This window comes from Mercenaria mercenaria, chromosome 1 (assembly GCF_021730395.1).
Source record: "Mercenaria mercenaria strain notata chromosome 1, MADL_Memer_1, whole genome shotgun sequence".
Lineage (NCBI taxonomy): Eukaryota > Metazoa > Mollusca > Bivalvia > Venerida > Veneridae > Mercenaria > Mercenaria mercenaria.
The window spans coordinates 33904069-33919084 of record NC_069361.1 but is presented as its reverse complement, the minus strand read 5'-3'; the positions used below and the strand labels follow the sequence as shown (position 1 = coordinate 33919084).

The window sequence follows — 15016 nt, the reverse complement described above, 5'->3', positions numbered from 1 at the left end:
TAAAATTGGGCCCTGTTTTTTCTGTGGCCATACTGTACTTTTTTATATTTAAAACTTGGTGTTATATTGACCTTCTTTTCTGTGGCCTATTCAATAGTCAAAAGGGAAATTTTGGTGCTTTATTGACGCTTTTTTTACTGGGGGCTTACTGAACAATAAAAAAGGAATTGGTTTTTATATTTACCTTCTTTTAAATGGGGGGCCCATATTAAAATTGTCATGTGGGAAATTTGGGTGTTTTATCCCCCTTCATTCCTGTGGCCCAAAATTCAATTTAGTCTTTTCGGAAAATGGTGCTTTTATTGATCTCTTTTAAACTGTGGCCATACTGTACAAAATCATATGGGAAACCCTTGGTGTTATATTGCCTTTTTTAATGGGGCCCAATTCTGCTTTTTTTTCCCCCTTTTTGGGGAATTTTTTGGTGTTTTTTTGAACCCTTCATTTACTGTGGCCATACTGTTAAATTTTCAAAATTGGTTTTTTATATTGCCTTCATTTACTGGGCCATAATTAACTAGTCTTTATCGGAAGGTGGTGTTATATTTCCTTCATTTACTGGGGCCAAAAATTAAGTAGTATTTTTGGGAACTTGGTGTTTTCTGCCCCTTCTTTTAAATTTGGACATATTAAAATAGTCTTATGGAAATTTGGTGTTTATATTGATCTCTTTTTTACTGGGGGCCTTTCTTTTAAAATTTCATATGGGAAATTTTGGTGATTTTTTCACCTTCTTTTTTGGCCATTTTGAGTTAGTGATACGGATTGTGTTATTACCCCCTTCTTTTACTGGGGCCCATTTTTCAACTATGTCATTCAGAACTTGGGGGCATTTTGACCTCTTTTTTCTGTGGCCATACTGTACAAATCATATCGGCCCTTGGTTTTAAAATTTACCTTCTTTATGTAGCCATATTAACTTATATCGAAAATTGGTGTTTATTAAACCTTCATTTTACTGTGGCCTTATTCCTAGTCTTTTTGGGAATTGGTGCTATATTGATTTTAATTCCCTGGGGCCATAACTGAAATAATCATAACGGAACTTGGTGTTTTTTTTACCTTCTTTTACTGTGGCCTTTTTAAAATTGTAATTTCGGAACCTTGGGTTGTTATTTTCCCTTCATTTATGTGGCCTATTAAAATAGTCATATGGGAAAATTTTGGTGCATATTGACCTCTATTTACTGTGGAATACTGTACAAATTCATAAGGGAAAATTTGGTTTTTTTTCTTACCTTATTTACTGTGGGCCATATTAAACTTGTCATTTTTCGGAATTGGTTTTTTCTCCCAACTTCTTTTAAACTTTTTGGGCCATATTAAATTTGGTAATATGGGAAATTTTGGGGGTTTTTATCGATCTCTATTTACTGGGGCCCAAATAATGTAAAAATTCATTTCGGAACTTGGTGAATATTAAACCTTCTTTTAAACAGTGGCCTTATTAAAGTTTGTCAATGGGAAAAACGGGGGTGTTATATTGCCCTTTCATTTCTGTCGCCTTACTGAAGTATTTTATTGGGAAAACTTGTTTTATCTGCCCCTTAATTTTATGTGGCCATATTCAACTAGTCATATGGGAAAATTTGGGTTCCCTTTTATCGATTTCTATTTACTGTGGTTTTTCGTACTAATCATTTCGGTTTTTGGGGGAAATATATTCCCCTTCTTTTAAATGGGGCCCAATATTGAGCTAGTCTTATCGGCTTGATTTTATATTCACCTTTTTTACTGTGGCCATGTTCAATTAGTCATATCAAAATTTGGGTTTGCTATATTGACCTCTATTTACTGTAGCCTACGGGTTACAAATTATATGGGAAATTTGGTTTTTATTAAACCTTCTTTTAAATGGGGCCCATTTTGAACTAGTCATATGGGAAAATTTGGTGTTATATTGACCTTAAATTTACTGTGGCCTTTTTAAACTAGTCATTTGGGGAACCCCTTGGTGCTATATTGGTTTTATTACAGTGGCCCTTTACTAATTGTTTCGGAACTTTGTGTTTATATTGACCTTCTTTTTATGTGGCCATTTTGAAAAAAGTAAATATGGGGATTTGGGTGCTATATTGACCTTCTTTACTGTGGCCATATGAAGAAGTCAGTGGGAATTTTTTTGTGTTACCCTTCCCCTTCATTTACTGTGGCCATTTCAACTTTTCATATGGGGAACTTGGTGTTATATTGCCCTTGTTTACTTTTGGCCTTTCTGTTCTAATCATTTTGGAAATTTGGGTGTTTATTGACCTTCATTTACTGTGGCCAAAATTGGCTAGTGATTCGGACTTGATGTTATATTCCCCTTTTTTTTACTGTGGCCTTTATTTTTAAAAATTCATTTCGGAACATGGTGTTTTATTGACCTTAAATTTTACTGTGGCCTTTAAATGAACTTGTCATATGGGAAAGGGTGGTGTTATATTGCCCTTCATTTACTGTGGCCTTACGGGAAGTATTTCTTTATGGGAAACCCTTGGTGTTTCTGCCCCCTTCATTTACTGTGGCCATATTTATTTTATTTGGGAAAATTTTTTGATATATTGATCTTTTTTACTGTGGCCATACTGTACAAATCATATAAAAAATTGGTTTTTAAAATTACCTTCTTTTTACTGTGGCCATATTCAATAGTATATCAAAAAATTTGGTGCTATATTGTTTTTCTTTTTAACTGGGGGTTTACTGTACTAATCTTTTGGGAAATTTAAATTGTTATATTGCCTTCTTTTACTGTGGCCTTTTAAACAAGGGGATTCGGAATTTGGGGGTTTTATTCACCCCCATTTCCTTTTTGGCCTTTATTAAAACTAGTCAAAATCGGAACTTGGTGTTAGATTAAACCCTATTTACTGTAGCCTTTAACTAAAAATTTGTCATTCGAACTTGGTGTTTTTGCCCTTTTCATTTATGGGGCCCATTTAGAATTGGGCGTTAATTTTTTGGTGCTATATTGACATCTTTTACGGTGGCCATATAGAACGAAGATGGGTAAATTGGGGGCTATATTGCCCTTTTTTAAATTTACTGTGGCCTTATGGGGAACTTTTGTTTATCCGAACTTGGTGTTTTTTTGGGCCCTCTTTTACTGTGGCCTTTTTCAAATATTTCATTCGGAATTTGGGTTTGAAAATATTGCCTTAAATTTTATGTGGTCTTATTAAACTAGTCAAAACCCGAACCTTGGTGCCATTTTGGGGCCTCTTTTTTCTTTTGGCCCGTACTGTACTAATCAAAAACGGAACTTGGTGTTATTTTGACTGCATTTACGTGGCCATATTGAACTTGTCATATGGGAAAATTGGGTGTTAAAAACACCTTCATTTATTTTGGGGCCCCATTTTTAAATAGTCTATCGGAATTTGGGTTTGCTTATTTAAAGGTTTTTTACTGTGGCCTTTACTGACAAATTATATGGAATTTTGGTGTTATATTGACCTTCATTTTTTGTGGCCATACTGGCTAGTGATATCGGACTTTTTGTTATATTCACCTTCTTTTACTGTGGCCTATTAAATAGAATATGGGGAATTTGGGGTGTAAATTAAACCTTCTTTACTTTTGGCCTTACTAAAGTGTCTGTTTTGTTTTTCTTCACCTTCTTTTTTTTTAAAAAAACTGGGGGAAATATTCAATTTGTCTTTATGGGAAGTTGGTGTTTTTCCCCCTTTCATTTACTGTGGCCTATTGAACTAGTCATATCGGGACCTTGGTGCTATATTGACCTCGGTTTTCGTGGCAAATTAATGTATAATTTTATCGGAACTTGGGGGGGGTTTATTTTGGACCTTCTTTTTCAGTGGCCATACTGTACAAAATCATATCGGAATTTAGTGTTTTTTTGCCTTCATTTACTTTGGCCATATTAAAATGTCTTATCTGAATTTTGGTGTTTAATTAAACCTGTATTTACTGTGGCCATCCCTGTACTTTTCATATCGGAAATTGGGGTTTTTATATTGCCCTTCATTTACGTGACCTTTTTTTAAACTAGTTTATCGGAACTTGGTGTTATGTTCACCTTTTTTTACGGTGGTCATTTTGAACTAATCATATGGGACCTTGCGGCTTATTGACCTGTATTTTCTGGGGCCCAAATACTTTTTCTTATAATTTTTAAAAAAACTTGGTTTTTTAATTGTCCTTAATTTTTGTGCCTTTTTTTTTAACTAGTCATATGGGAAAACTTGGTTTTTATTTTTACCTTCTTTTACTTTTGGCCATATTGAACTTGTCTTTATGGGAAAATTGGTGTTATACCCCCTTTTCATTTACTGTGGCCATACTGCTTAATCTTATCGGAACTTGGGTTATATTGGCCTTCGTTACTGTGGCCTTTAATGTTCTAATAAATTTGGGGAACTTGGTGTTATATTGCCCTTAAATTTAAACTGGGGCCTTTTTTTAAAATTGTCAAAAGGGAAAACGTGGTTGTTTTTTGACCTTTTTACTGGGGCCATACTGAATTTTGGTCTTTACCCGGAACTTGGTTTTAAACCTGCCCCTTTTCATTTACTGGGGGCCATTTTCAATTGTGATATCGGAACTTGGTGTATTTGTTTTTATTTTTCTGTGGACTTTTCTGTACTAATCTTTTCGGAATTTGGTGATTTTTTTCACCTTCTTTTACTGTGGCCATATTGGGGCTTGTGTTATGGGACTTGATTTTATATTCCCCTTATTTCCCTGGGGCCCTTATTAAACTAGTCATATCAAAAATTGGTGCAATTTTGGACCTCTTTTACGGGGGCCATACTTTTACTAACCCATATCGAATTGGTTTTTTTTTTCCCTTTCCATTTACTGTGGGCCATTTTAAAACTAGTATATCGGAACTTGGTTTTTTTATTCCCTTTTTTTAAATGGGGGCCATATTAAATTTGCCCATTTTCGGAATTTTGGTGCTATATTGATCTCAAATTTACTTTTTGGCCATACTGTACTAATCATAAGGGAAACTTGGTGTTTTTTTTAAACCTTTTTTTTTTAATGTGGGCCATATTGAACTTGTCATATGGGGAACTTGGTGTTATTTCCCCCTTCTTTTTCTGTGGCCATATTCAATATTCATATCAGAACGGGGTTTGTTTATATTGCCCCTTATTTACGGTGGCAATACTTTTATTATCAAAAGGGAAAACTTGGTTTTATACTTACCTTAATTTACTGTGGCCATATTGAACTTTTCTTTCCCGGGAAAACTTGGTGTTATACCCCACTTCTTTTTACTATGGCCATATTAAATAGTATATGGGAAAACTTGGTGCTTTATTGGCCCCCTATTTACGGGGCCATTCTGTATTTAATCATTTCGGAACTTGGTTTTTATATTAAACCTTCTTTTTCTGTGGCCATAATGAATAGTCATTTCGGAACGTGGTGATTTTTTGACCTTCTTTTACTGTGGCCATATAAAATGGTCTTTATGGGAAATTTTGGTTTTTCTCCCACCTTCTTTTACTTGGCCATTTTAAAAATAGTCATATCGGAACTTTGGTGCTATATCGTTTCCTATTTACTGTGGCCATACTGAAATTAATCTTATGGGAATACTTGGTAAATATATTCACCTTCTTTTTCGGTGGCCATATTGAGCTAGTCATTTGGGAACTTTGGTGTTATATTGACCTTCTTTTTATTTTCGCCATACTGAAGTAGTATTAATTTGGGAAAACTTTTTTTTATTGCCCCCTTCTTTTTACTGGGGCCCAAATTTTAACTAGAAATATGGAATTGGTGCAATACCGATCTCTATTTACTGGGGCCCATACTGTACTAATTTTATGGGAACTTGGTGTTTTTTTCCCCTTCATTTACTGTGGTTTTTTTGAGCTATTTTTTTATCGGACTTGAGGGTTTTTTTCCCCTTTTCTTTTTCTGTGGCCATATTAAACTTGTCATATCAAAATTTTGGGTTGGTATATTCCTTATTTACTGTGGCCTACTGTGCTAATAAATTAAGGGAAAACTTGGTTTTATATTTAACTTCATTTACTGGGGCCCCATTTTTGAACTAGTCATATGGGAAAATTTGGGTTGTTTATTGCCCTTTCTTTTACTGGGGCCTTTTTAAACTAGTCATATCGGAACTTGGGGGCATATTGTCTTTATTACTGGGGGCCATAGTGTACTAATCGTTTGGGGAATTTTGGTGATTTTTTAAATTTTTTTTTTACTGTGGCCTTATTGAACTAGTTTATGGGAAAATTTGGTGTATATTGCCTTCATTTACTGGGGGCCATACTGATGTGTCGATGGGAAATTTTTTGTGTTATCTTCCCTTCATTTACTGGGGCCTTTTTTCAACTTTTTCTTTTGGGAAAATTGGGTTTGTTTTTATTGACCTCTGTTTTACTGTGGCCAAAATGTTTAAATTTATTTTGGGGAATTTGGGTTTGTTATATTGCCTTTCTTTTTCCTGTGGCCATTTTGAGTAGGGGGATTCGGACTTATTTTTTATTGCCTTTTTTTTCGTGGCCATACTGTTTAATCTTTATCGGAATTTGGGTTTGTTTTTTTGGGCCCTTCTTTTTCTGTGGCCATAATGAAATAGTATATGGACGTGGTGTTAAAATTGACCTTCATTTACTGGGGGCCATATGAAGTAGTCATATCGGCCTTGGTGTTATCGGCCCTTCATGCAGGTGGTTTTATTCAACTAGTTATATCGGAAATTGATGCCTATTTTTGATCTCTATTTACTGGGGGCCTACGGTACAAAATCTTTATCGGGACTTTGTGTTATTTTCCCCTTTCCCATTTTTGGGGCCCATTTTCAACTAGTCTTATCAGAATTTTGGTGCTATATTGACCTCTATTTACTGGGGCCCCATACTGTAAAATTTCATACGGAATTTGGTGTTATATTAAACCTTTTTTCCTGTGGCCCTTATTGAAAAAAGGGGATTGGGAAACTTGGTGTTATATTAAACCCTCCATTTCTTTGGCCTATTAACTAGTTTATGGGAAATTTGGTGCTAGTTTGACCTCTTTTACTGTAGCCTTTCTGACAAATTTCATTTGGGGAATTGTTGTTATATTCCCTTCTTTTTCTGTGGCCATTTTAATAGTCAAAACGGAACTTGGTGCTATTTTGGACCTTCTTTTATGGGGCATTTTGAATATTCTATCGGACGTGGTGTTATATTGACCTTCTTTTACTGTGGCCATACTGTACTAATAAATTATCGGAAACCCTTGGTTTTATCTGCCCCTTTTCTTTTTACTGTGGCCATATTCAACTAGTCATTGGGAAACTTCTTTGTTTATATCGTTTTTAAAATTTTCTGTGGCCTTTCTGTACAAATTTATCGGAACTTGGTGAAATTCCCTTTCATTTACGGGGCCCTTTATTGGTAGCCCATATGGGAAAACGTGTGTGTTTTTTTGGCCCCCTTTTATTTACTTTTCGCCTTTACTGAAGTTGGGATATCGGAATTTGGGTTTTTTATGGGGCCCTTCATTTACTGTGGCCTATTCAAAAGTCTTATCGGAACTTGGGTATATCGATCTCCATTTACTGGGGCCCTTTACTGTACTAATCTTATGGAATTGGTGATTTATTCACCTTCTTTTTACTGTGGCCATATTGAGCTGTTTTGGGGACTTGGGGTTTTTTCCCCTTTTCTTTTTACGGTGGCATATTAAAATTTTGTCATTTCAGAACTTGGTGCTTATTGACCCTTTTTTACTGGGGTTCCTACTGTACAAATTCATATGGGAAACTTGGTTTTATATTTCCCTTTTCTTTATGTGGCCCATTTTTTAAACCCTAGTCATTTGGAAACTTGGTGTTATATTTTTTTTTCATTTACTGTGGCCTTTATTCAACTGTCATATCGGAACTTGGTGCTATATTGTTTTTTAATTACTGTGGTTTTTCTTTTATAACGTTTCGGAACTTGGTGAAAATATTGCCCTTTTTTTACTGTGGCCATATTTTTTTTTGTCATATGGGAAAACTTGGTGCTTATTGACCTTCTTTACTGTGGCTTTATAAAAGTAGTCAGTTCGGAATTTTTGGTGTTATCTTAACCTTCTTTTAACTGGGGCCCCTTTTTTCAATTTTCCCTTATGGGGAATTGGTGTTATATTGCTCTTTTTTACTGTGGCCATCTGTTCTAATCATATTGGAATTTTGGGTTTTTTTGGCCTTATTTACTCTGGCCAAAATTGGCTAGTGATATGGGGAATTGATGTTTTTTCACATTTCTTTTACGGGCCCCATTACTGTTCTAATAAATATCGGAAATTTGGTGTTTTTTTTGACCTTCTTTTATTTTGGGGCCTTAATAAAATTTGTCTTTTGGGAAAAGTGGTGTTTTATTGCCCTTCTTTACTGTGGCCCATATAAAGTATCAAAATCGGAACTTGGTGTTTTCGCCCTTCATGCACGTGGCCAATTCAATTTGTTTATCGGGAAATTGATGCTATATTGATTCTATTTGCGGTGGCCTTTCTGTACAATACATATGGGAAAATTGGTGTTTTTATTAACCTTCATTTACTGGGGCCCTTATTAAAATAGTCATATCGGGAACTTGGTGCTATTTTGGACCTCTTTTTTCTGTGGCCTTACTGTACAAATTCATTCGGAATTTGGTGTTATATCGACCTTAAATTTTACTGTGGGCCATTTCAAAAAGGGTTGAAATGGGAAAACTTGGTGTTATATTCGACCCCTTTTCCTTTGGAAATATTCAATATCATATGGGAAACTTGGTGCTAGTTTGACCTCTATTTACGGGAGCCTTTCTTTAAATTACGGAACTTGGTTTTTTTTTCCCTCTTTTTTTTACTTTTGGAAAATATTCAACTAGTCATAAGGGGAACTTGGTGCTTTATTGATCTATTTACTGTAGCCTTACTGTTTTTAATCGTACCCAAAACCTGGTGTTATTTTGGGACCTTTTTTTAAATGGGGCCCATATTGAGTTGTGATTCGGATTTTGATTTTTTTATTCACCTTCATTTACTGGGGCCCATATTTCAACTAGTCATATCAGAACTTGGTGCTATATTGCCCTTTCTATTTACTGTGGAATACTTTTACAAAATCATTCGGAAATTTGGGTTTTTTTATTTTCCCTTTCTTTAAAGGGGGGGCCATATTGAAATGGGTCATATGGGAAAATTGGGGTGTTATATTGACCTTTTTTACTGTGGCCTTTTTTTAAATAGTCATACCCGGAACTTGGTGCTATATTGATCTCAAATTTTCCTGTGGCCTTTATGTACAAATCGTATCGGAATTTGGGTAATTTTGGGCCTTCATTTACTATGGCCATAAAAACCCTAGTCATATCGGAAATTGGGTGCTATTTGACCAAAAATTTTCTTTTGGCCAAAACTGAAGTAGTCGATGGAAATTTTTTGTGTTATCTTACCTTTTTTACTGGGGCCCATATTTCTACTTACTTATGGGAATTTGGGGTGTTATAGGGGCCTCTGTTTACTGGGGCCCATACTTTTAAAAATCATTTTGGAAAACTTGGTGTTTATTGACCTTCTTTTTATGGGGGCCTTTTGGGGTTTGTGATATCGGACTTGTTGGTTTATTCACCTTCATTTACTGTGGCTTACTGTTTTAAACAAAATGGGAAAAATTGGTGTTATTTTGACCTTAATTTCCCTGTGGCCATTTTTGAACTATTCATTTCGGAACGGGGGTGTTATATTGACCTTCATTTACTGTGGCCATACTGAATTTGTCTTATGGGAAACTTGGTTTTACCCTTGCCCTTCATGCCCTGGGGCCCATTTCCCAACTATTTCAATCGGAAATTGTGCTATTTTGATCTCTTTTTCCCGGGGGCCCTTTTACTTTTCTAATCATATGGAAATTGTTGTTTTTTATTTCCCCTTCTTTAACTGTAAACCATTTTTAACTAGTCATTTGGGAAAACTTGGTGCTAATTAAACCTCTTTTTTTCTGGGGCCTTACTTTTAAAAATCATATGGGGGAATTTGGGTTTGTTATATTGCCTTAATTTACTGGGGCCCAATTTTCCCAAAAGTGTTTACGGAACTTGGTGTTTATTCGACTCCTTTTCCCTTTGGGCCCATATTCAACAGTATTTGGGAAACCCTTGGTGCTAGATTGACCCCTTTTTAAAGGTAGCCATATTGTATAATCTATGGAACTTGGTGTTTTTATTAAACCTCTTTACTGTGGCCATTTCAATTTGTCTTAGGAACTTGGTGCTTTATTGACCTCTATTTACTGTAGCCATTTGTACAATCGTATCGAAACCTGGTGTTTTATTGCCCTTCTTTATTTTCCCTTATTAAACTAGTTTAGGGGAAAATTTGGTGTTTATTAAACCTTTTTTTACTGGGACCATTTTAGAACAAGTGAGACAGGTTTTTTGGTGTTTTTTGACATTATTTAGATTTATTCACTTTCCCCTTTTTAAGTTTGAGTTTTCCTTTTAAATTTTCAAAAAATTTCCAACGGTTTTTTGTTTGAAAAATTTAATTCCTACTTAGTATTTTACGGGTTAAAATAATAAAAGGGAAATTTAACTTAAAAATTCACCAAAAACCTAAACCTAAACAAAACTTCCTTTTGGTTCGGGAAAAAATTTCTAAAAAGATCTTTTAAAATTTCCCAAACCAGCGGTTGCGGGGTTTATACTCCTAACAAGAACTTTTAATTAGTAAATATTGTGGAAAAAATTAAAGGGCAAATTAATTCGAAAAATCTTTAAAAGGGGGAACTTTGAAAAAAATAATAGTGGGCATCTCCACTTTAAATAGTGAACCCTTCCTATAAATTTTTCCCCAAATTTTCCCACCCAGGGGTTTGCTGAGAAAATAAAAAACAAGAAGGGTACTATAGTTTATATTGTTGATTAATTAAAGGGAATAACTCAAAAACATTATCAGACCGGAACAAAAATTTAAAATTTAAGTTTATGCAGTTTGTCCTCTTGTTAGTAAAGTTTCCCTATAAAAGAGGGGCCCTAAATTCCTTTTGGGGCTTGTGAAAAACTCTAAACGAAAACAGTTTTTGGTATGCCGGTTAGATGTCAAAGGGCAAAAATCCGAGAAAAATCATTTGACCGTAACAACAAGTCTGTGAAGTTTCGCTGTAGATTACAATCATCAGCGGGTACGTAGAAATACTCCGGACAAGGAAGAATACGGGACGGACGGACGTAGTACCGGTCTTTTAGTGGTGTATAACCTTCCGTATGGAATCTTGAGCATGGAAAAGAGTGTTTTCCAGGAAAAATCATGGATTCTGACGACATAAGAGTATTCATCGATAAATTGAATCTACAGCTCAATTTGTTCAGTTTTGATTGGATGGCACCCATACCGATGTCATTTAGTGATCTCTCTAGAGCAAACAGAGTCAGCGATAAAGCCTTCCGAAGCTTGAATCTTCCAAAGCAATTTAGGGGGAAACTGTTGAAGGATTTATTGAAAACTGTAGAAACCGGGCGTTTGAAACCCATGGGCACAGACACAGTATGTATAAGTTTTCTTTTCAGGGTTCAAATTTTACACTCACTAAAAAAATTATACGAGTAGATTTCACAGAAATTGTTCTGCGAGTATACCAGGCTGGCAAGGCTTACGGTAGCGTGGGTAAAGTGGGAATAACTCAAGGCGGAGAGGGTGGGAGTTTGGGTGCACAGGTGCCAGACACATAACCGAATATTTTACTTAATAGACCTATATATGTATATAAGTCTATTATATACATATATAGGTCTATTAAGTAAAATATTCGGTTATGTGTCTGGCACCTGTGTTTGGGTGGTGTCCCCAGAGAAAATTTTTAAGTAAATACTGCAAATGGTGACCTCTGGTGCGGTTTTTAACTCATATCCAAGACATTTTTGTACTCATCATGTAGTCTCAATAGTTCGACTGCATGACGGACCGATTTTTTACCAACTACTATTACATAGACGTCTGTCTTTACGTCTCAACCAGTAAGGGTCAAAATTGTAGGGGATATGAACTGATTTAAATTTCCTTTTTTTCCCTGCAACTTGAAATTTTTCACACTGGCATGTTCATTTGTTGTTATAAAACATAAATCGTCCTTAAAATATTAGTAAAATGACAAATATTAACTAAAAACTATTATTAAACCTACCACGATAACTGTCGTTTACATATGGATGTGTAGAGGCGATAATCAATTAGCATATTTGTACACTCCGGGAGGTTGTATGCGAAAAAGTTATGTTGCCTTTTATTCACAACCACCAAGCACTTTTCCGTTGGCTGCGTAAACAACAGGTTTTTCGCAGTAAATATTTCAAGCTAGTGAGGTTTAAAAATAAAAGCTATTGATAGACTATCGTCAAGTAGAGTTTTAGCAGTGTAAACAAATGTAGCGGTTTTGACTTTTGTTCATCGTATGATAACTCTTGTAACAACACTAAATCTATACTACTTGAATTACCTCCCTTGTTTTTCTCAAGAACTGTATAATGCATTTATTTTTATGTATTGGACAACGAAATATTCCACACTTTAAAATTTCTTGTCTTTTTATAAGTTGTTTTATTATATACAACCTGTCAACTTTGTGTAGACAATTGCCGAACCATTCAGATTGTCGTTTCTCGGCTTATTTATAATCTCTTTTTCAGCTCTAATCGAGGAGAAAGGTTTAACTCCCGTCCTATATACGGTATCAATTCACGGTCCCAGACGGCCATATTCCGTTCTGGAGCCTACGTTATAGGTCTCACACTGCATTTAAGGGTGTTTCACAGTTCTGGCAGCATTATTCTGTCCAGCGCATTGCATTCGTGAAACTTTCACTTTATTCTATAATTTATAAGTCAATTAAGGTTTTTCTGTATTCACGCTCAGTTGCATGTACAAAGAGGTAAACAGACGGCCAAATTCCGATCTGTGCCACTAGGGAAGGTTCCGACAGTGGATTCCCGAACTTTTTGATAGATGGTCTTCTTAATTGTGGTCGGCTGATAATATTTAAGTGCAATCGCTTATCTAAATGTGTTTTATTATTGCTTTTGTAGGTTCTGATTTCCTACTTAAGTGTTATTATTATAGGGTCACATTTGTTACTTGTCTTTAAGGGACTATTCTGTTTGATTATGTATTTTGTGTATTAAGAGATAAGCCTTCTGTTCTTGAATTATTAAGGTCACTATATGATTGATTAGGGTTAATCTGTCAAATTTTACGGATAAAACTTAAGGTTCACTACTAGTGAAATTAGTATAAATTTATACGTTAATAGCTGGAGTTTTTCTTAAATTGAATAAAGTCATAAACTGTTTATCAGCTTGGTTCTTTCTTTGTTGGCTGGATTTTAGAGTCAATGGATGTACCCAGAGTCGAACCTAGGGGACAGTAACCTCCCTGATATATCACAGCAAATCTTATTGCCAGGGTCGGACAAAGTTCGAATCCCAGTAGGATAAGGTCCACATACCGAACACAGGTTGAACTCGGGAGATAGAGTCATTCTGCCTCACGGGATCGGCTGGTGCGAGGTCATATATCTATTTGGCCTTGACCGGTGTGCCCTACCGGCCATAAAAGCACTTGCTTGACCCTTGGCGATACAACAACAACAACCATCATACCCAAAACGGTTACACAAATACACATTGACATGTGTAGAGTTTATAAGTGTTATGCATAAAAAACATTATAGTTTCTGATCGATATTCACTTATATTGTTTCTATTTGAAATAAGCTTTACAGGTACCGTATTTTCCCGAATTAAGGCCCCCCCCCCTAATTAAGGCCCCCCCCCCCCCCCCACCCTTTTTGGAGGGAAAAAAGTCAACAAGAACGAAAAAAATCACCTACCTCATTTTTATAAGTCCACAAGATAAGAAATTCAAAGGTAAATATCCAATTTATTAAGAAATAAACACACTTTTCAAAACAAACAGTCCCTGTGCCGAAAGTGTCCAAAACGTTTTTACTAAATTATACCACTAAGTATCCAATTATCAAAACAATAAATCTGTGAACGGTTAACACAAACGTTTATACATCAAACTGATAATGCCTAATGGTTTGTGTAATGTCTCGAGTCAGCTGGTGACATTAAAACTTTAATGCCCTGGACTGTCACAGTCGGTTACGTCCGAGTGCTCGCTGTCAGTATCACTCTCAGACAGGACGACTTCACTAGAATTCGCCGACATAACATTTTCGATGACCTGTTCCCCAATGTCAACATCGTCTTGGGAAAAGCCCTCGAACAGCTGGCTATCCTCCAAGTCCTGCTCCCCGTCAGACTGCTGCTGGAATATATGATCATCTGAACCATCAAGGGCTGAAGTGATACCGCATTTCTTAAATGATTTGCGGATGATGTCTGGGGTAATGCAAGCCCATGACTCTTTTATCCATTTCAGTACGAGTGGCTTTGGCGGTGGTTTGCGATTACCCCCAGCAGTCCTTTCAACCTCTCCCTCAAACAGCCACGTGTCGTATAATTCAGCCATTCTCGACTTGAAAGGTCAGACGTTCCAGGAAACATCTGCTGGCTGTAAGATTGAAGTACAGCCGCCCGGTATCACGCTAAGATCGGTGTTGCAATTCACACGCAAGTAATTATTAACAGCAGGTGTCAAGTGACCACGAAAAGCATCCCAAACAAGCATACGGCGACACATGTTGTTTTTTCCCCACAACTTCTGCAGCCAAAAGAGAATACTGTGTTCTGTAGCCCACGACTTTTTCCCCGCGCCGCACATATACACTACAATGCCCGATGGAATGTCCTGTTGTTTGAGCGGCCTAACTCCAGGTAAGTGAACTAGAGGCGCCAATTTTGTTCCATCCGCATACGCTCCGAGTGTAACAGTATATTTCTACTTTTCACGGCCAGTAGAGGTCACGGATATTTCATTATCGCCCTTCACTGCGTAGGTACTTTTGCCTGGCATCTCCAAATATACAGGCGTTTCGTCCATGTTACCTATGTCCATATCAGAATAGTCACGTAGACGTCGCATGCGAATGACGTATTTCAAAAATTTATCTACTAAGGCGTTC

General features: G+C 36.1%; 1 protein-coding gene across 2 annotated transcripts in view; it reads left to right on the top strand.

Annotated features, from left to right (window-relative positions):
- The first annotated feature begins 11177 nt into the window (after positions 1-11177).
- The window catches only part of LOC123542144 (uncharacterized), a 69990-nt gene continuing 66151 nt past the window's right edge, over positions 11178-15016 (top strand). For both annotated transcript variants that reach the window (XM_053543951.1, XM_053543944.1), the window contains exon 1: positions 11178-11478. In XM_053543951.1, the coding sequence (XP_053399926.1) occupies positions 11242-11478 (237 nt within the window). In that variant the 5' untranslated portion in view covers positions 11178-11241. The remainder of the gene's footprint in view (positions 11479-15016) is intronic.